Raw genomic sequence first — 23,471 nt, forward strand, 5'->3', positions numbered from 1 at the left:
ACTGAGAATCTGAGTTAAACTGATGAACCAAAACCAGACCTGTAGTTTTTCCATACTTGATTTATTTAAAAGAGTCATAATAAATGAGATCTCCAATATCTAATAATTAAGAAGCGGGTATTACTATACATAAAAGAAAATCACAGAATATTAGTGATTGGAAGGGATCTCAAAAGATCATTTCGTCCAATCCTCCCGCCAGAGCAGGAACATCTAGATGAGGTTACACAGGAACGTGTCCAGGTGGGTTTTGAATGTCTCCAGAGAAGGAGACTTCACAACCTCCCTGGGCAGCCTGTTCCAGTGCTCTGTCACCCTCACTGTGAAGAAGTCTCTTCTAATATTTAAGTGGAACCTCCTGTGTTCCAATTTGTACCCACTGCCCCTTGTCCTATCATTGGTTGTCACCGAGAAGAGCCTGGCTTTATCCTTGTGACACTCACCTTTTACATATTTATAAACATTAATGAGGTCACCCCTCAGTCTCCTCTTCTCCAAGCTAAAGAGACCCAGCTCCCTCAGCCTTTCCTTATAAGGGAGATGCTCCACTCCATCATCTTTGTGGCTCTGCGCTGGACTCTCTCCTGCAGTTCCCTGTCCTTCTTGAACTGAGGGACCCAGAACTGGACACAATATTCCAGATGCGGTCTCACCAGGGCAGAGTAGAGGGGGAGAAGAACCTCTCTCTACCTACTAACCAGCCCCCTCCTAATGCACCCCAGGATGCCATTGGCCTTCCTGGCCACCAAGGCACAGTGCTGGCTCATGGCCATCCTGCTGTCCACCAGGACTCCCAGGTCCCTTTCCCCTACACTGCTCTCCAACAGGTCATTCCCCGACTTATACTGGAACCTGGGGTTGTTCCTACCCAGATGCAAGACTCTACACTTGCCCTTGCTATATTTCATTAAATTTCTCCCTGCTCAACTCTCCAGCCTGTCCAGGTCTCGCTGGATGGCAGCACAGCCTTCTGACATGTCAGCTGCTCCTTCCAGCTTGGTGTCATCAGCAAACTTGCTGACAGTGCACTCTATTCCCTCATCCAAGTTATTGATTAATATATTGAATAGTACTGGTCCCAGTACCGACCCTTGAGGCACTCCACGAGATACAGGCCTCCAACTAGACCCTGCCCATTGACCACAACTCTCTGGCTTCCTTCCTTCAGCCAGTTCACAGTACACCTCACTACCTGATCATCCAGTCCACACTTCCTCAGTTTAACTGTGAGGATGCTGTGGGAGACTGTGTCAAATGCTTTACTGAAATCAAGATAGACCACATCCACTGCTTTGCCATCATCTATCTACCTTGTTATGTCCTCATAAAAGGTTATGAGGTTGGTTAAGCATGACTTCCACTTGGTGAAGCCATGTTGACTGCCCCTAACTACCCTCTTACCTTCCATATGCCTTGAGATGGTGCCAAAGATAAGTTGTTCTATCACCTTTCCAGGGATGGAGCTGAGGCTGACCGGTCCCGGGTCCTCCTTCTTGCCCTTTTTGAAGACTGGAGAGACGTTTGCTTTCCTCCAGTCCTCAGGCACCTCTCCTGTTTCCCAAGACTTAGCAAAGATGATGGAGAGTGGCCTAGCAAAGACTTCAACCAGCTCCCTCAGCATCCATGGGTGTATCCCATCTGGACCCATGGATTTATGGATATCCAGATTGCTTAATTGCTCCCTAACCCTGTCCTCATCAACCAAGGCAAACTCCTCCATTGTCCTGCCTTCTTCTGAGGCCTCAGGTGTACGGGGCTCCTCAGGACAGCCTTCAGCAGTGTAGACAGAGACAAAGAAGGTGTTCAGTAACTCTGCCTTCCCTGTATCTTCTGTCACCAGGGCACCCACCCCATTCATGAGTGGGCCTACATTGCCTCTAGTGTTAGTTTTACCTGCCATGTATTTGAAGAAGCTGAAAATATTTTTGGTGACACAACAAGTAACCTATTCTCAGACATAAATGAGAATTTACAGTGAAATATATATATGTGGAAAACAAGAGTCAAGTCCAGTGTTTTTTATCTGGATGATCTTTTTTCTGGCTCAAGCCTGCTAGATGCTCAACGGCCCTTAGTTCTACAAAGTGTTAAAGCATGTGCTTACATACATTAACAGCCAGGCCAAAGTTTACCACTTATTACATAGAGAAATTGCCATTTTCTGCCTTCCAAATACTTTTCATTCAATTGAGAAATAAAAGACCCTCCTTTTCCATTACTAAAAGGCATTTTGTCTCACATAGCCAAGCATGTATCCCTCAGTGCATTCAGTTCTCATTTTCCTGAGAATACAGGAAAGATAGTAATGTGCTAAGCCACTTACTATCAAACTGGCTCACTCAATCACAAACAGATTTTACCAACATACCCAAAACTTAAAGAACTACAGGAAGACAGATTGTCTGCTTGTGTGGCTTATAGAGAGCTGTTTGTAACCCTGCAAATTTTAAAAGGTAAATACTGACAAATACTTAAGTGCATGAAACAAACAAAATATAGCCCACTTTTTCCTCCACATCAGTAACTATCCATGACTATAATTACTTCATTATACATTTTAAATGTAGTCAGAAGGAGCAGCTGGACTTCACAGAAGGTAAAGGATTCCTCTTATTAAACTTAACTAATACAGATACCTGATAGGAAGGAGGGTTTGCCACTGTTATGCACTTCTTTCACACCAAGACAGAATAAAAAAATTCACCAGGGGCAATGAAAAAGAAGGGCATGTTTAAAAGGAATCCTTACATACCTCGGAGACTTCTAACAACCAAGCTTTAACATAACACCCCTGGTACTATAGGTTAATGATGTATTCAACTCACTGGTTTTCCATGAATAATGATCAAAAAATCCCTAACATAGGTATATTAAATTTTAGTTGTTATTTTCCATAATGTTGATTTGTACTATCAATTCAAAGAAACTACTGAGGTGTGTTTCTTTTCCAGCTGTGGAAAGGTAGTATTCAAATTACATTACACAAAAGGTCTCTTCCCTTGTCATCGCAGCATTTATTTTCCTCTCTCACTCATATTCCAAACTGTTTTTCTCTCTCTCGATTTCTAACCTCCCCAATACTACTGTTTGTCTTTTCCTTTCCTCAAATAAAGAATGCAAATCCACTGGTTGTGATTGCTGCCTGTGTCCCTTTTTACATTTTCTTAGAGGTAAGCACCTACCTCCCAAATTTCACTAAGCACATTCTACTTCTAATCAGTGGAAGAACAGGCAAAACAAGGTATGTTTATTGAAATTTTAGCTTTAAAAAAATCAATATTTATGTTCACAAACAAACCAATACATCCTTCTATCAGAGACAAGCACATTTCCCACTTGGCAAAACAGGCAGGTTCTCCTCTTAATGCTGCAGCAAAAGTAAGGGAGCAGAGCTCTCATTTTCCAATGTTTCTATTGATTTTCCACTTCTAAATAATAGCATGGGTTGACCTCAAGCATGTCCCTTTGACCTTACTGCCTACAGTGTTCAACCATCCCCAACGCAGGACACAAAGGAAGAAGAGGGAACAAAAGCACAATCAATACTGAAATGACAATCTTCATGTTAAACTATGAAATTAAATTGGTATGCAGCAAATACAAGATCTGATCAAAAAAGCAGTATCTAAAATGTGTACTAAAAATGCAGTCTTCAAATTTCTACCCATATATTGAAATATGATTATTTACCTGCAAAGATCTCACTTTTGAATAAAATGCATCTAATATAGCTGCTCTATCATCAGGAAAACAAAATCCTCTTGAGGAAAATAAGATTTTAAGTGAAAGAAGCACTGACAAGAATTAATAAAGGAGAATACTTCAATAATCTCTCATGTTTCTATCAGGAATACACATACTAGTAATGATGCAACATGACCAATAAGTAACGTCTTGTTTTCTAATACATGTCCAATACTAACTTGGCAACAGATATTTTACAGTGTGGAGTGACATAAAACTATAGTTTGTTAATGAAATTATCTTTCTGAAGCACCTTTCAAATTATTCAGTCTCTTCAATAGTTCCCCTCATATCACATGGTAATTTTTAGCAGTTTTCTTTACTAGGGGAAAGGTTGCAATTCTGCAGTTGAATTTTAGTTTAGAACCTTAATAAACTAAAATTAATAAAATATCAATAGATGATACTTTATTAAATAATCTAATATAAAAAATGCTCAATCCAAGTTACAGAAATCCAAAAGCATTTAAAAAAAAGGCCACCTCACATGGTTTACATTTGTCCTGGTTATATTAAGAAATTATTGTTCATTGAAACCATCCAAACAGACCCCTCTGACAATATTATTCCTCAAACCTCAGGCTGACTAAGAGGTAACTTCATCTAAAAGTTAATGGATTTCCTTCTTGCTGTCATGCTGGTTTCATTAATTTAGTTAAATGCACCTAGGGAAAATGTATCTAAGTGTTCACTTATTTAATGGTTATTATCTGGGGTATTCAAAATTGCTGGTCTCATCTGTCAAGATATTGGTGAAATTAGTAATCTGTTTCAAATATGTGACAGTAATTTCAAGAAGTAGTTAATAGCAAGGTTCATGAGCCCTTTTGTTCCTTTCATTCTTTTTTAACTAGAACTGTGCACTGTTTTGCTCCATTTTTAGAGGACTGAAATAGTTCATAATTCCACGGGTACCATCTTGTACTCAGTGTGCAATCAGATGACTATTTTATACTCCTAATAGAAATTTAAGAAGGAATAGCATCTTTCTAATATGGAAATGGAACAGAGTATCATTAAATTACATTTTTGTTAAATTTGTTTTTGTTGCTTTTGTTACAAATAATCCTTCCATGTACTGTATCTACTACATTAAAGAAGAAAACATATTTATTTACACTTGGAGCTTGACAGTATTATCTATTTAGTTTCTCTGCTACTGTACAAAATATGCATACATAGAAAACTGTAGCTTCATAAAGAAAAGAAATTACGAGGTTGTCAACAAGACTTATAATAGTATCATTTTTTTCTAAATACCATTTTCAGTGTTTTAAAATAAAAAAGCTGGATTTCAAGATTGTGTACTTTTAACCAATCAACTTTTTACTATTATTTTCAAAACAATATTCTTAGTATCTAGAAGAATCTGACTTGAGAATATCTATTAATCAATATCAAACAGGGCAAATGAAAAAATACAATTTAATATGCTTGAGCTTTGATATTACAGTTTGGTAATTACTGTAGGTAGCAAGCAAATTACCATAGGTGGAAAGCAATTGCAATCTACCATTAAAAAGATTTTTACGACTTCTGAAACAGAGTACCTGCATAAGGAAGAAAATTTCTCACAGAAAGATGGGATTTTTTTTAAAAAGTAGATGAATGAAACAGCAGAAATCACTGTCTCAAAGACTACGTTTTATATTCACACAGCAAATGACTACCACTTTGACTTTTAATTCCAACTCTAAATTAGAATAATTAGCACAATGTAAGATCTTTCTGTTCATAGGGCTCGATTGCCTGCTGACATGCATTCATCAAGCATCTTCACGAGGGAAAAAAACAGGAGCCATATTGTCTCCTTGGAGTCCCTAGTGCTAAACCAGCTTGATCTGCAAGTGCACCCCACAATTTCTCTATATACTAATTTTTTAAAGCATGACATTTGGAATATTTTCAATGGCTCAGATTAAAAACAAACAAACACACATCAAAAAAAAAAACAAACCCCACACAAAAAACCCACAACACACACACTCCACGCCCCCGTCTCAAAAAAGGAAAAAAAAAAAAAATAAAAAATACCTCAACTGGGGAGTGAAAAAAGAAGAAAGCCAGAATAATCCCCAGATAACTTTCTAAAGATTTTATGTTTCCCAATTTCTGCATATCATACTACACCATATTGCCAATTATTCCCTAAGTAGCTTAATAACATGTATCCTATTTTGATGAACCTACTCACGTTTTTTACATACCAAGTAATTTAACTCAGTTCCTAACCTCAGTTGCCCACTATTTCAGGTATTTTTGTGTGAACAGTTTTTTGTTTATTTTGTAAAGCATGATGACATTTTGAAGGTTGTTTTTAGACTGATTGACCTCATTTTGTTAAAATCTCAGTAAATCATCATGAAGAAAAATCTGTATGCTTATTTCACAGATAAAAACCACACACTTTATTTGGAGACCGAGTACCTTATACAGAGATTTAATCTGTAAATGTAGCTTATACATCATGAAATGCATCTCTGTATGGAGGGCCAGACAGCCTTGTACATCACAGAAGTACCAATTAACACCTTAACGTACCAAGTAAGTGGTATGGTGGCCAGAATATCACTGTGAGATGGCACTTCCAAATGAAATAATGTTACAGAACATATACTGCACACAGAGTCTTCCAGTAAGAATTAGTGCATCTATCGTATTCATCACTTGTCTTATGATGAAACTTTGCTGTTGGCCCATCATATATGTCAAATTAAATGGGACTTAGCAAAAAAATAGTGCTCGGAGAGCAATTTCAAGAAACACTGAAAAAGTGCAGTGATGAGATGGCTTAAGACCAGAGAACTTCTTCACTGGACAAGTAGCTAATATTTTTTTAATAACTTTATTCCAAACGAAGAGATAAAAACATAGGGGGGCTTCATAATATTTTTAACTTCTTCAGGGAGAAGAAAACAAACATTCACCTTAAATAATGTTTTCAAGAAAAATAAGTAAAAGAGCTGCTAAATTCCTGTTACGTACACATTACAGCTTGACCATTCTTTCTGAAACAGCTAGTCACAAATAGGCTTTGTAGCAGTATTTCCTAATGGCCCACAGAGGATTCCTTGACACCCAGTAACAAGTTCATGCAATAAGGCACAACAATCCTCTTCTGCGAGGGCAATTACTCCAATCCTTAATACACAACCCACCAGTCAGGTATCATTTCTTGTGACATCAATGAATAAGCTACATTTTCTTAGAAGGTAGCACTGTACCACAAAAATGCCTAAAATATTCTTTTATCTATGTGAAAATTAGTCAAAGTAACAGTCCTGGAAAAGTGATTATTTTTCAGTTAACAACTGATCTTTACCATATTTGTAGCAAAAGTCTGTTAAAATCCCACATCTTAATTGGCATCTTGAACATCATTTGTAGAGGAAAAGTTGCCCCAATCTGAGACCATACACCTTGATTAGACAAGCTGTACCAGAACCTGTTGAACAGCATCTTTTAATCCAAATTACTTGAACTAGCAACTGCCATTACTTTATTATCACAAAACATGTAGTATCCAAAATATCTCTTACTGTTAATGTACTAGGTGGAAACATAAGAATTGAAATTATGAGATATTTGATGCCCTTTCCTGATTATCTAGTTATTATTAGCTTGCTGTAAACCTGAATGCTGGAGAGCCAGCTTCCACATTTTCACACAGCAGTGCTCTGACCTTAAACCACAAAGAACAGCAAGACCGCACGGGCAACAGTGACAAAACAGAAACAAGCTACGAGAAACAAAAGTCCATTTGAGCAACTACAAGGAAGAGATAATCACAAACCCCTCTAGAAAGCATGGGCCACAGCAGGCTGGTCAGCTGCTACCAGTGCAGAGGACTAGGAACTTTTTTCCTGGCTATGATGTTGACCTGTTGCACAATTTTGGAAAAGTCACTTGACCTCTTTGCACCTCAGCTTCCCCACTTGGAACCAGAAAAAAACCCAATCCTTTCCCTAACAAGCTCTTTGAAATCCACACAGAAGAGACAAGTATCTGTAAATTGCAGTCAAAGTCTTAGTCTTGTGCCAATTCTGCTATTTTTTCTTTTATCTGAAGTACAACTTAAAGCCCACTGCAGTACCAAGAATGTGTTAATAAAAATGGTAATTCAAAATGTCATGTTTTGCTGCATATAGTGGCTGTCAAGTACAGCAAGCCAGAAATAACTACAATGCAAAATAAGCAATGCATCTTCAAAACTCCAAATCAGTTCAGAAACAAGTATCTGCTTCATGCCTTCATTTCAGATTCACTGAAGAAATGAAGTTGCCTGAGACTCCTACAGCCACAGATCTGTCTTCCACCCTTCAAAGCAAATAAGACTAAATTCACTAATATCAAGTAACTACATAGGCAGTAAATAGCTATTAAGTTGTGGTTTTTATCTCTAGCAGACATGCATCTGCTTGGGGAAAAAGAAGGGAACAAAGTTGCTTGTATAATCACTTAGAATCTCTGTGCTTGTTACAGTTCAAGATTTGTGCAACTACCAAAAACGTAAGTTTCCTGTATAGATGTGAATCCAGTTAAAAGCATGAAGACAAAAGAAAGGTCAGTTCCAGTATCTGAAGTTCTAAGAAAATCTTTGTTTGCAAATAAAATACATAATATTTATAAGCTATACCTTGGTGTCAAAGCTGAAATTTTATAAAAGCAAATACAAGACTGCATTTTCAGATGTGAACATGTTAGCAATAGAATTAAAACAAAACATTCATATTTCAAGGTTAAAGTGCCAAATGACAGAACACAACACATTTTAAGTCGTGTTTTAATAAGAAGTCATCATATAACTTCAGTTATTCGGTAAGAATAAAAACAAACACTCCCTGAGCACTTTAAAATGGCATAAGCCAGAACTCAGTTGAAAGAGCCAGTTCTACCCCCTTCCAGCTGTGAAAAAGATCAGGGCACTGATCCAGATGAAGATTTACCCAGTAAAAGGAAAACCAGTGGTTACCCTTCAGCTGGACATGCGCTGCTCTTCACACACAGCTGCACAAACACTTGTGCAAGTATAAAGACAAATGAGGATACAATGGTGGAAGTCACTGACTAGGGGAGAACTATGCCGTTCTTCTCTGTAGGTTTTCAAAGGCTCATGGAGTTACATCACTGGGGAGTGATTTCTTATTATATAAATTTAATCTTAAAAAACCACCACCACCAACAACAACAAAAAAACAGGCTGCTACAAAAAGGGAGATTCTCCTTTCCCTCAAGTTCCCTGCCATGCAGTGTTAGTGTCTACCTCAAAATGTTCAAAAACTACTACTTCTCTGTCAGATTCGCACACTGTTCCAACTGACTCTATGACTGCTCCTTGGTTAGATTCAAGGCAGAGAAGGGGCAGGTGGAAGGGGTGAAATCTTTAGCATCCTACTACATTCAGATCACACTAAAAATGGCAGGAAACCACACCCTTGTCTTAAACTAGGTGGTTCTCAACAGGGCAAGTCATGCATTCTTAAAAAAAGAAGTTACATGTTCAGAGCCTTTCTTTCCCATGGGACACTAATTTTTATTACACACTGCACAAACACATCACCTTTCAAGGTCTGGATTCACAAAGCTGACTTTGCAGATTATTCTTTTAATATACTTCTGCGACTGCACATTTAGAGGAAACTAAAGCATATAAGCATGCAAAACATACATACCCACATCTGCAGACACAAAGTTAAGTTTTTCATAAGTATCTAAACTCAGACTTAATGATTCTACTTAGCTACTGAATTCCAGTGTCACAGTGATTTCCTTACTTTTCTGTGGTAAGCATGGATTTATGAGCCTATCTGCTGGCAGTTGATTCAGCAAAGCTTGACAATTCTCAATATATGTAGAGCTGGTAATGCCACAGATTATAGTTAAAACTATATTGTCAAATTTAGACTTCCTAACCGCCCCCCCCCCTCCACTTTGAGTTTTTATTTCCACAGTTGCTTCACAAAACTTTAATCATTCAAGCTGAAACATACAGGCATACCGGTTTTTTGGTTTGTGGTTTGGGTTTTTTTTTAATGTCTTAGGTACAATATATCAGCCCTTTCCAACAATAAATTTTAGAAGAACTGATGTCTTTCTTTTTCTCTTTTTTTTTTTTTTTCCTGATTGAACACTGAAACCATGCTCTTATGTTGCAAATAAATTCACGTCCCTGGCTTTTCGGACAAGGGCTTTAAGTGTCTGAGACATGCCACTTGCTGTCATCAGGGTTAACCAAACAGGACCAAGTTAAGGGCCTTTAGAAAAATCTCAGTTTTCACATGCTCTGTCAGGGCTCATTAGCGTTTGGCAGATGACTACTTTGAGGAGTTCATCCGCGCCGAGCGGGCTGCAGCAGCACAAGAGCTTTTCCCACCGATCAGGCTGCCGGCCGCAAGGCTGGAGGGGAGGCTGGATCTTCACCCCTCCGCTCGGGAGCGGCAGCCTCGCCACCCCTGGGGGCCGGGGGCGACGCCCGGCTCTGCCCCGGTGTCGGTGCCCTTTCCCCCGGAGAGGCGAGCAACCCCAGGGAGGGCACGGCGGGGAGCGGCGGCCAGAGGGAGAGGGCAATGACTCAACACGGACGCGCAACAGCCCGTGTACACAGTCGCCTTTTACTTTTTTTTTTTTTTTGGTATAATGTACAGAAAAGCACTTGTACCAAGCGTCCCGTGCTGCGGCGTGGTGGGCACCTGCTCATTTTATTGAGTATCTTAAAGTCTCCAAAGTCACGTCTAGCCCACCGGTACGCGTCTTCCGATTCATCTGTCCCTTGCGCGACCGCAACGAAAGTTAAGGAATCATTTTTTCACCTCCTGTGGGATCCCGAAAACCCTTTTTCTCTACCGCCGCTCCCTTCCCGGCTACTGAAACGCGATAGGGAGGCAGCCGCCGCCGGGCAACCGCACCGCACAGCGAGGGGCCGGGCCCCGGGGGCTCTCCCGCAGCGCATCCCAGAGCCCCACCACCTTTACCTTGATGCCCTGCTGCTGGGTGGTCAGGGTGAGCTTGGACTCGTCCAGGAGCAAAACTTCGCAGTAAAATTCCTCCGGGACCGCGCAGAAACAGCCCATACCTGCTGCGATAGCCGGGGACGGGGCGAGGAGGCGGGAAGAGCCTCGAGCGGCGGCGGAGATGGGCTGAGGCGCAGCCGGGTCTGGGCCGCGCCCGGCTCCGCACCCGGTTCCGCGCCCCGCCGCAGCGTTGCAGAGCGGCGTGTGCTAGGGCGCAGCACCCAGCCCCACGGTGCGGCCCTCCGCCGCCATCCCGCGGAAGAGCCTGGACGGAAGGTGCCGGGCGCTCCCTGTGGGAAAGAGGGAGGAAAAAGACCGGCGGCTTTTTAGGAAGGAGCTCAGGGCGCAGCCCTCGCCCGCGGCGGGCTGTCACAGAGCTCCCCGCTGCTGCCGCCTCGGGGTGGTACCGAGCCTCTCACCCGCCCCCGTCCCGTCCCCCGCCCCGTCCGCGCACGTTTCCGCGCCTCCCCTTTGTGTGGAGGAGCGGGCGCCGGGGAGCTTTCTCCGCCGCCGCTGCCGGAGAGGGATTCCCCGCCCGGCGACCGCGTTACCCCTGGCCGCGGACCCTGCTAGCAGAGTGGGGCGGCGGCAGTGCCCGGCGGACGCGGGGCTGGCGTCCCCCGGCTGCCCTCGGCCATGTAGGGAGGGCGCCGGCAGCCGCTCGCCTCCTCCCCTGGCGGGGGCGGAGGGATGGCGGGAGAACCGCCGGGCGCTGGGAGCGACCCAGCCGCCGGGCAGCCGCCGGCCGCCTCCTGCCGGCCGCCGCACTGGGCTCCCCCCGGGCGGGCGGCGGCGGAGGGGGGCGGCTTTGAGACGGAGGCCGGCAGACGGCACCTGCCCGGCGAGGAGCCTCCGCCGCCTATGAGCTGACTGCTCCGCGCCCGCCCGACAGCTACACCGTTCGCGACGCAGAACGCGGACCGGCCCGCGGCACCGTGCCGCATCTCACGGTACCCCACTGGCATCCCAGGTCGGGAGTCGGATCGTCGCTGCCTTTTCCCGGGACTCAGCCGTGCCGGTTGCCGGCAGTGGGGCGGGGGCGATGGTCCCGGTCCTGGCCCTGGAGCCGTCCGCCCTCCTCGGGCTTCCCCCGCCGGCCCCTGCCCCCGCTGCCCCTTCCCGGCAGCCACACTGACCCCTGCGGGGCGGCGCTGTCCCGTGGACCGGCGGCGGGGTGGTCTGGGTGGTGCCCCGCTGGGATCGGCGGTGCTGCCCGAAGGGTGTCCGGTGAGGGAGCGAGTTTTGTCCCGGTGCTTCCCGGCTACGGCTTCGGGAGACACCGATGGAGGGGCTGATTTTAAAAGCAGCCGTGGCCCGAAATGTTTCCTCCAATATGCTGTTAAATACTGAACTTGCTACAGATATATTTAATTTTAAAACCAACAGCCCTGTATTATTAAAAAAAATATATATATAGAACACAGAAGAACTTGCAACCATCTTTGCAGTTGCTGTCTGTAGTGTCTGGAGCACACACCAGTCCACCTTTGGAATTCGTTGCTGTACACATCTATATTCTATGATTTTTCCCCCTCAGGCAGAAAGCTGAGTCCTGATCCCTCCGCCTGCTTAAGTTTTCATGCATGTGTTGCCCTATTGAAGATCATATAAAGTTAAGAATATGCATATGTGTTTTTCTTAAGATAGTTAACATGCTCACATTGCAGAAGAGAAAGGCATAAGGAGATTTCTCACTTGACAAACCCTACTAGGTATGTAGGTAAGTGGCACAGAAAATGTTAGCTCTGCTTTTAAACCTTTGTCCTAAACAAAACTCTGCTACTCCCAGGAAATATCACTTCCATTTTCTTGTTTGGTGCAGGTAGTGTTTAAACTCAGGCAGTGGGGCACTGGGATCTCTACATCCATCCTGTAGATGGAAAAAACAGTGTTCCATGAGTTCCATGAGTGAAGATCAGGACCAAAAAAAAAAAAAAAGTTCATAAAATGCAGCCTTTTGAGCAACTTACGGAATATAAAGCCTTGCAAAAGTTTAAAAATTCAGGTTGCTAACATTTTTTGCTGGGCAATATATACCTGATGAGAATGTCATCCAGTCAGCATAAGAAATTTAGATAAATTTATTCCTAGTTTTCTAAACACATTTTTCAAACACAGTTCTTGAATCCTTCTGACACTGGACAGTTTTCTAGAGAACAGATGGTTCCTTTGCCCCTCTCTTTAGTCTATTTAGATCCATATGTCATGCACATCATGACATAAATTACCCCCTAAATCAGTTAAAGTCATTATATATGTATAAATCACTGATTAATCAAGTGAGAGGGAGGGCTCAGTGAACTCAAAACCTGTTTTAAAACCTTTAAGTATAATTTTAAAATGGCATCACAATCCCACAGCTGAGCAGTTTAAATCAAGACTAGTCTTGGTTATACGTAGTTCAAGTGGATTATTTATTGTCTTCTGTTTTTGAAGATCCATGTCACACTACTGCACATAAGCTGGTTGGTCCACAGAGAGTATATAAATTATACACTCATGTTCAGCTGATGCTAGTGTTTGGAGCACAGAGCCATTGACATACGAACTTGTCTCCTAAACAGCTACTGCAATAGCTAGCCGCTGATTCAGCAGCAGTACCAGAACCTACTCTTTCAGGTAAAAACCTGAGAGAGGGTCCTGGATTGAAGATGTGAGAAAATTAGCCAGGAGAGCAGAGGAAGTGGGGATGAGATATATGCTGGGAACCAATATGAGCCCTGAGGAGCTCAGGAATGCAAAACAACTATTACTTATAGGTGCAAACATATAGGGGCTAATCTTTGCTTGGAGTTCTTTGCTACATAAGACCAGCCCTGCCTCAGTATTTCAAGTATCAGGCCAGCTCACAACTTGTGAGAAACACAGGATGGTGATCTGTTTTCCAAATCCATTAGGAAACTGAGTTTCTTTTTATTCTTTCTGCAAGAAAAAACAGAGGTCACGCACTGCAAGGGAAAACTTGCTGACATAAGCACTCATCACACAAACACTTATGGACATGTTCAACTCAGGCATGTTAGTACAGGACCAGAGCATAAAGGCATTTTTGTCCATTGCCTGTTTGATGAGGTATCCAGTGCAATGTACTGCAGCCACTGTGATCCAGTACACTGTCATTAAAATGAACAGTTTAGATGTCATGAAGTATTTTCGATGAGGTCGTATAAACAAGACACTGAACACCACAAAGACCTCTATATATGAAGTGATTGTCTATCTGTATTCTAACATACAAGCAATGAGACTAACTGCCCAAAGGAAAGAAGTTAGCATATATCATTTCTCACTAATTTTAACGCGTTTGCTCCCAGTAGTTCAACATGTTAGTAAGAGGTATGATGACCTGTTTTAGCCATTTTCACTATCACTTACCTATCACTATTATTTACAAATCTGCAGAAATGCTATTTCTATATCTTGTCCATGTCGGCTTCCACAGGACAAGTGTGTCATGGTTTAACCCGAGCTAGCAGTACAACCATGATAGCCACTCACTCACTCACCCACTCACCCACTCACTCACTCATCCCCTCCCCCACCTCCCCACTCCCAGCAGAGGAGAGACAGGAAGGTAGAAACTTGGACTGAGATAAACACAGTTTAATAAAATAACAAAATACTAATATACTACTAGTAAATATATATATATAAAATAGAAATAAAAGATAGTCAAGGCAATTCCCCACAAACTCCATTCACAACCGAGCAGCCAGTCCTAGCAAGCCACACCTGGTCCTAAAGCAAATCCCAGAGAGAGAAAAGAGAGAAAAAAGGCAGAAAAGCCCAGAGTCCTCTGCAGGATGGCGAAAGGTTGGACTAAACATCCCGACCAAAATCCCCCAGCTTGATAGCAAGAGCAAGCAAGAGAAAGCACCTGAGAAGCCAGAGAGAGAGCAGAAGAGCCAACTGGAAGGTCTCGCTTATATATCTGAAGCATGACACCAATGGGATGGAATACTCTTTTTGATCAGTCTGGATGTCAGTCAAGCTCTGCCCCATCCATGCCCCACCTTCCTCGGTGCCTCACACCTGTGGTCAGAGTGCTCAGAATGTCCTTGGCTCTCAGACCAGAGCAATTAAAACATTAGCTCTGTGCTGGGGTGTTATCTCTTGTTCTCAGACTGAGTCCAAATAATGAGCATGCTAGCTATGAATAAGAAAGGTTTATAACTACATGAAGGAAATGAACCTATTTTCAGTCAAACCAGCACAAAGGGAAAAGTTAAAGCAAGCCACAGAGCAACTTCTTCCTCTTCCTTCTCATGTAAAGACAAGCCTCCTGGACTCAGCTCCCTGCTTACACAGTGATCAAAGAAAAACACCGTGGTCGAATGCAAGAAGTTCGAAACAAAAAGAGAGAGTAACACCACATACTCACTCAACTGAATGAACAACCCTGAATGCATCTTCCATTAAAGTTCTGTCCAGTAGTTACTGTCCAGTAGGTTCTGGGGTGTTTATGGGCAAAAGAAAGTACAACTCCTGCAGCAGCACTGTGCTGTTCTGGTTCAACACATGCCCACCTGCCCCTATGTCACTGTCCCCAGGTGTCTGCCATTCTTCCAAATTGGTTCTCCAGATGTTCAACATGCTATTGAGAGCTATGCTTGCTTGTATCTCTTCCTCCCAAAAAGAGGACCCAAGCAGGTAGTGGAACAAGTGTCATTTCCACATAACATTTTACAGCATTCAGTGGCTGAAGTGTTACAAATGTGCATGAGTTCACATTTCCCACCTCACTAATGAAGTTCTTACTTAAAATACACTCATGGATGCTGTTATCTAATGATTTCTCTGGACTCTGTGTTACTACTACACATCACACACATATGCATCCACTGCACAGTAACAATTCATGGTCAAAAACATTGTAAAAAAATTATTCCCGTATTTATCAGCTTTGTATTTCTTCCAGAAATTTAGTAACTTTACATTATACTGTATAGAATACACTTAGAGCACCCTTAAAGTAAGACATGCCAGTCAAAAACACTTAAATGTGAGAAATGGTAAACTAAGGCCAATATTCAGATCTATAACTCAGTCACAACAGAAGGGGATAAAAAGGCACCAAAGTGTAGTTGAATAGCTGATTAAATTTATTAGTACTTCTATCGCAATAAACACCTTGAGAACCTCTGAGTCAACATGATACTGAGTAAAAATCCATTGTTCCTTTTGTTTGCTTGTTTAACAATGCCCTAGAAGATTGCAGAACTGCAAAGACACAATAATTAAGGAAATCATAAACATCTCTCACTTTCTGATTTTTTAATAAAGAAAATATGACATTAAATGTTCTTTCTCTACACAAAAATATAAAATAAAGCTTTCAGAATATTTGTTGTAAACTATAGAGCTACAAATAGAAGCTGCAATATCTGTATGCTTCTATCAAAGCAAGACATTTTTCTCTCTTTAGCTACTGTTCATTGAACCTAATTTTTTGTGTGATGTGGTTTTACAAAGTCTCTGGCAAGATTTGGACAAGTTACTCCTATGCAAAGAAGAACCAGATGATCCTGTTTTATTTTGCTTATGCTCAGCTTCCTCAGCAGAACTCAAATATGTTTTGATAGTAAACATAATTGGGTAGCAAGATGTAACAGTCTAACCTACCAAGAGAAAAAAAAATCTCTCCAGGACTCTAAATAGTGCTCTGACAATTTACATTGGTACCTTCTGGCCCCAGCTGGCAGAAAAATAGAGGCTGTGAAGAACTGTGGACATCTAGGAGGTGAGCTTCCTGTGGAGAAGAGCATCTTTTTCAAATAATACTGCCTAATGGGTAAACTGTTTCCTACCTTAGTAAACCAGGACTCAGTAGACCCATGCGCAAGCACAGAAGATAGAAGAGTGTTGTCTCCAAACTGTTGCAACTCTTTCCTATCACATTAGATGAACTCCAGAAATATATCTTTGGGGTAAGTCAATGAGTAATGATGTGCCAAAACCTTCATGTCCAGGAAGGTGGTGCTACATCTGTTCCAAGGCACTAGATATACTCTGATATTCTTCTAAAAGTCAGTTGTTCTGAATACATGTAGTGAAGCCTCTTTTATCCCAAAGCTAAGCTGGCCATGCTGACTGACAAATTACAAGGCACTCAGCTAATCAGTCAGCCCACTATTGTTTGAGCCTCGCACGGTTCAAACACAACAGAAGCGATGTCTGTAACTGTCACCTCTCCTTTTCTTCTCTCCCACTCTCTGCAAGCAAGATTGGAGGGTGTCATTGCCAAGAGAACCTCCGTTCAGTTTCCCAGAGGGTTATTAGACCTCTACATGCCACGTATATAAACCCAGGGACATGGCAGACCTAAACGAAGACTTACACAAGCCAAACACAGGCTGAGAGGATTCCTCCAGCCAGAACTTCAAGGCAGTTCAGGGAGGCAACCAGTCAAGAACCAGTTAAAGTGACATTGATGCCAATTAAGATGAGCATTTTAACAGGGAGTGTCTCCCACTCATAAAAGACAGTGTTTATGTAGACAAACCATCAGTAAGAAGCTCTGATAGAGAAAACTACTGACTACTTTTATGAAGTTTATTAAACTAATCTCTGTGAACCTTAATTTTTAAAAAGTTAGATCCAAATTTTTTTACAGATGTTACATTGTTATTCTGCTTGCCTTCTGATGTCTGAATAATACAGCCACGTTTGTGATTGAGATCTTCAATGCTAACCTAAAATATAGTTTCTAAATTAAAGCTGTCATTCTCGTATAGCTAACCTGACTCCTAATATTGTGAAATCTATGCTAAAATAATATCAGCTGTAGTATGCAGCAACATTTCAAGTTTTGGATAATCTGAAAATTTAGAGATTTTCCTAATAGAGTTTGTACAAAGGGTTGCCCTTCTTGGAAAAGCTGTCCTCTTTAGCTGTAGCTTGAATGCAAAAAAATGCAGTCATTTTCTGGAGAACATCACCTATTATGAGCTATGATGAGATGGGATGGTGGCAGGATGTTGTAGGTAATTGGGAGAAATAAATAATTTATTTCGTGACTATGCTTATCTATGTTGATTTCACAAGGAAAAGGATTTCAGCAGCTACCTGCAACTGATCAAGCAAATAACCAGCTTGTCACATATCTTGTAGACCCAGATACTTAGTAAGTGAAAATACAGACTGAAGCAAGTCACATGTGGCCTGCTGTGACTTCCTGCCCAGTTTCCTTTCTGTAGTTGGAGGATGGGAAGGATTCCCTCAAGTTTCTACACCTGTCACTGAATCTAAGTGATGCTGAGCCTGCAGAGGGATTGCTGCAGGTCAAAGTCAGAGCGGACCACTAAACCACCTAATTGATTTCCTGTTTATCCCCTTGAATATGGGGAACATTTTGTGCTGCAGAGCCCAGAAACTCACACTGATAAAGCGTATTTTCTGGAATTACCAAGTTAGGCTGAATAACAGGAAGATCTGGAAAGTTTGCCCCTTTTCTGGGACTTTGTTTGTAAGTGGTTACACTGGACTGACATGTTTGTGTGTGCATTATTTGATAGGCTTTGATTCTTTCCTTATAACATAAAAAAATGCAAATGAGAACCACATGCGACAGGAAGTCCCTTAATAAACCAAAGAAATTAAAGAGCTCAGCCACTGAAATTATTTAAGAAACTGGATGAGGTAAATATGAGATTCACAGTATTTTTAAAGTCCCAGTACTGCTGCATGTCATGTTGTCATAGTGTAAGTCTGACATGTCCTTTACGAGTATAGCAACACTTACTGTTCCTCATCATTCTGTATAGCTAACAGTCTTAACTTCTTGTCACTCCATTTCTGAGTTCAAATTACTTGGTCATACTAACATTAATCTCACTGAAAAGAAGCTCAATTTCCAGTACGTGAGAGGAGAGAAGACAATACAAAGAAAGGGCAAGAGAAGAGGATAGAGGAGAAACAAACTGATCTATTTGTTGTTGGGATGACAGGAACTGCAAAGTATACAATGCAGAGGTGAAAGCTAGGAAAACAAAAGAAACAAGGACAGGCCCATCGAAGAAGAGAGAAACGGAAGGAAGAAAACTGGAGGGAAAAAAGCATATAAACTGAAAAACAGGAAGTGGACAAAAATATAGTGAAAATGCTTTAAGCAGGAAATGCTTCAGTAGGAGATCAGCCTACCAAACAGAGACAGAAAGACAGGGTCAGACTGGGTCACGAAAGTATAAACAGCTTTGATGGAATTGAAGTGCAAATGCTGCTTGCAGAGGTCTTGTCCTCCAATACCTTGCCTTGGAGGCAACTGGAGTGTGGTCTGAGCACCATGTGTGTTCCTCCCCATGCGCCGCTTCCACAGCCCTTCTGTGGTCCTCACCATGCAAAGCTGACCTCCTTGCCTGGCTTCTTCATTTGCTACATGATGTAACATGATTTTTAAACATGTGCTTCTGGTGTTTCAGGCAGGGAGCTAATGATGTACCTCACTGTAACTCCACCTAACCACATGGGTTAAGCAGCGAGATATATACCAGTTGCTCACATAAACTCTTTTCAACATTTGCGAGGCTCCTTTTTTAGCAGATGAATTACAAAAGGAAGCAATTGCACATGAAGCAAAATATGTTTCTATACCTTGAAAATAAAAATGGATTTTTTTCATGGTCTTGGAGAACAATGTATCCTACATCAGACGTTGGTAGATGATCCTGACTATCTCAGTGTTAAAGTGTACATCTCTAAGCATAGCAGACTGTATATAATATATACAAGTAGCCTACAGGATGGTCATTCATATATTTTCTAGGACACAAATGTAAGAGCGTTCCTCAGTTAACACAACACTATTCTAATATATGCATATTTTCAAACCCACCACATTACAGAATAGCACAGATTGCCAGGAACTGATATAGCAGTGCTACAAGAATGTAAGAGCTCTGTACACAGCATCTGTGAAGAGAAGATTAATGAGATTAAGCCATTCCTTCCCTACTAATACTTCTACAGAAAGCTTATTCTCTACTACCTTATCGTCTTCCATATTCATAATACCAAGTTCACCAGTGATGTTTCTGTTGCTGCTAGTACTGAATGATCACAATGAATTCTTAATTTCCTTGTGCATGCATTTTATTTCACGTTCATGCTGTTTTGTTAGGGTCTGGATTCCTAGCATCTTATTTCATTGCCAGAACGACATACTTGAAATACCATTTTGAATGGTTGCTTATTTATACCTTAAAGTCTGCTAACCCAACTGATGTTTATAGCCAAGTTCTATATCATTCTTTGCATATTTATAGACATGTTTGCACAGACTAGAATGTTACTAAGTTTACCAATTAAAACTGAAGCCTAATTATGTTGTACTTCTCCTTGCTTTTGTCCGTAGCATCAAAAAATTAATTAATAGATAACAAAAAAATAAAAACTAAGAAAAAGTATTTTATTTATACTACTGTCATTATAGAGGTGTGAAGAAAACAAGAAGGCAACATTGACTGCATACCAATCATTAGTAATGCTTCACTTTTTTTTTGCAAAAAGTGTCAGGACTAGCAGAGATGTGGTTGAAACAATTTTGAGCTTTTTAGAATAATAATTGGGTCTTCTTAAGTGGCTGTTTCAACTACTACTTTGAAGTTTTTCAATAAAGTACAACACTACTTAGCTTGAAGTCTCAGGACCAGGATCCCATTTCAGGAACAAATTTAAGCAGCTCACCGACCTCTTGTTCCATCCCATGTAACTGTTCTAGCCATGGAGCAATCAAGTGTGGAATACTGTTGAGCAGAAATCTTAATGGGTGCAGGTGCCCAGGTCTGTGCAGAGGGGCCTGCAAGGGTGGCCTCTGTGGGGAGAGGATGGGTCTGCCTCACACAGAGACTGTTCCAGCCAGGTCCAATAGACCCACTTCAGGGCACAGCTGAGCCCCTCAGCCAAGATTGTGGTGACTCCATAATAACATATTTAAGAAAGGGAAAGAATGCTGCACAGCAGCTATGAGGGAGGACTGAGAAAAATCTGAGAAACAGCCCTGCAGACACCCAGGTCAGTGAAGAAGGAGGGCAGGAGATGCTCCAGGTGCCAGAGCAGAGATTCCCCTGCAGCCCGTGGTGCAGACCATGGTGAGGCCGGCTGTCCCCCTGCAGCACATGGAGGTTGTAGCAGATACCCACCTGCAGCCTGGGAAGACCCCACACTGCAGCAGGTGGATGTGCCCTGAAGGAAGCTGCAGTCCACAGAGAGCACACTCTGGAGAAGCTGTGAATCATGAAGAAAAGCCCACGCAGGAGCAGCTTTTGTGGCAGGATCTGTGACTATATGGGGGACCCACGTTGCATCAGTCTATTTCTGAAGGACTTCACCCCATGGAAAGGACCCACTGTAGCAGTTCATGATGAACTGCAATCCATGGGAAGGGCTCACATCGGAGCACAAGAAAAGTGCCAGGAGGAAGGAGCAGCAGAGAGGAACTGTTATGGACTGATGCCAGCTCCCATTCCTCATCCCTCTGCACTGCTGGGGGTTGGGGAGAGAAGGAGATAGAAGAGTGGGGAGTGAAGGAGAGTAGGTGAGCCTGGGAAGAAGGGGGGGAGGTCTTTTAGGTTTCATCCGTGTTTCTCACCATCCTACTGTATTTTTAATTGGCAAGGAACTAAATCAGTTTTCCATTAGTCAAGTGTGTTTTGCCCATGACAGTAATTGGTAAGAGATCTCTCTGTCCTTATCTTGATCTATGAGCTTATCATCTCCTTTTCTGTGCCTATCCAGTTGAGGAGGGTGAGTGAAATTGCAGCTGGGTGGGCATCTGGCATTCAGTCAAGGTTGGCCCACCACAGAACTGATGATAATTCAGCTGACGTTGAAGTGAACCCTTAGCATCATGGTATCAAAAGGATACGCTTGGAAGGGGTCTCAGGAGGTTTCTGGGTCAAACTCCTGCTCAAAACACAATCACCTATCAGGCCAGACAAGGTTGCCTCAGGACATTATTCAGCCTGGTTTTTAAAATCTCAAAGGATGGAGACACACACAGCTTTATACTCCCACACAAGTAAATGACAGCTATCAAGGCAGACTATCAACTGCATCTGTATAAACACACACAAGACAGCCATCAAATCAGGGACCATGTTAGTTTGCATGAGTGTTTGAACATACCAGGGTTCTCTGACCATAGAGCATTCACTTCATCAGCTTCTTCAACACAGATATGCCTGATGCCCTTCAGGCAAGTCTCATACAAGATTAATAACTGGGCCATAATCACAAAGAAAACACATTAACAGTGTGAACTTCCATTTTACCTTCTATGAGAGCGTGAGTTTTAAATTCATGGAGGAAATCTGAGCAACTGAGAAGTTGCTGGGTTTAGAGATTATTCAAACACCTACAGAGTTAGCCACACTCTGCACATCATTTGTGGGATTATGCTGTATATTTCTTCATAGCCAGAGACACAGTAAGTAAAAGAATACTGGGAAGCTATTCAGTTATAATTAAATTCTTAACCTTGTCAAGAGCTTGATTGGTGGTTAGTCAGGATCTCCAGATCGTTGGGAGCAACACTTAGAAATGTTCCTCCATGTAAGTTTTGGTTGTGTTTTTTGTTTGTTTGGTTGGTTGGTTGTTTTTTTCCCCAGGATGTCGCTTCATGGTATCAGCTCACTCAGAACAGCTTGCTTTAATGAAGAATCATTTTGGTTTTGCTTTTCATCAGGGGCTGAATGCATTGGCAGGACCACTATGATTGAGATGAGAGCTAGCCAGAAGACACGATTCTTGAAGCCAGCCTAATGCTGCCATGCATGTTTGGTTTTAAATACACCAATAGTCACTCATCAGGTCCAGCCATAATGACTTCAGGGTTTAAACTCATGGCCAGAGAAGGCAATGCTTCTTTATCTGTGGAACTGGTTTTTAACATCTATAGCCATTTCTAATGCCTGCAGCTGATCTTGCATGAATGTCTGTTATACCTCCTGATATGTAATTGCTCTGTCTTCTGTAGGGCAGCATGTGCTCCATACCTAACTACAGTTAGGACATTAATTGTTCATTTTGCAGAGGGTATGTTATGACACAGTGTCAGTGGCAGCATGGTTGATTAGGAACAATGGTAATTTCTATTCCTATGCTTTTCCCTCTTAGAAATGCAGATTTAGTGAAAGTGTATTTTGCTAACTATGCCACCTTGGGGCATGACATATTGTTCCAGATCACTCTCACACATTGCTTTATCTGAACAGGGCACATAAAAATTACTTGCAAACAAAAACTATTCTGAATGAAGGACATTCTTTATTAACAGTGTTCTGGGTGTATTAATTGATCAGCAGCCTAGAAGGAGAACCAAAAGTTTTTGTTTTTCATTTGGCATTTGGAAAAGAGACTCCCCTTTTTCTGCAGTGTTGTTAATCATCTGTCAGAAAAGACCCTAGGAGCAGCAAGGTGCCTATTGCTCTTCTTCCCTCTCCAGCAACTTGTGTGAATGGTTAGTAAAGTGATTAACTGACTGATTTACACAGCGAAGTCTGTGAGCCATGGCCCATCAAAACAGTTGTCTTCTTCACAGGATGAGTTTCCCACCAGGCCATTTTCTTCTGACATCCAGCCTCCGTCATCATTGCCTCAAGAAACAGCATTTGCTGTACACTAGTTTGCCTTCACTATCCATTATTTCCCCTTATAACATTAAATCAAAGGACATCAATTTCTGATTCTCTGTAGTAGGAAACTCTAACATCTACTTATAAC

General features: G+C 41.9%; 1 protein-coding gene across 1 annotated transcript in view; it reads right to left on the minus strand.

Annotated features, from left to right (window-relative positions):
- EPB41L4A (erythrocyte membrane protein band 4.1 like 4A) overlaps positions 1-11,748 on the minus strand; it is a 130,663-nt gene extending 118,915 nt beyond the window's left edge. The window contains exons 1-2 of the mRNA XM_082074820.1: positions 11,714-11,748; positions 10,716-11,044 (exon numbers count right to left, since the gene is read on the minus strand). Of these exons, the coding sequence (XP_081930946.1) occupies positions 10,716-10,814 (99 nt within the window). The 5' untranslated portion in view covers positions 10,815-11,044; positions 11,714-11,748. The remainder of the gene's footprint in view (positions 1-10,715; positions 11,045-11,713) is intronic.
- Positions 11,749-23,471: the final 11,723 nt, after the last annotated feature.

The sequence above is a fragment of the Streptopelia decaocto genome, assembly GCF_964273445.1.
Source record: "Streptopelia decaocto genome assembly, chromosome: Z".
NCBI classification, from domain to species: Eukaryota; Metazoa; Chordata; class Aves; order Columbiformes; family Columbidae; genus Streptopelia; species Streptopelia decaocto.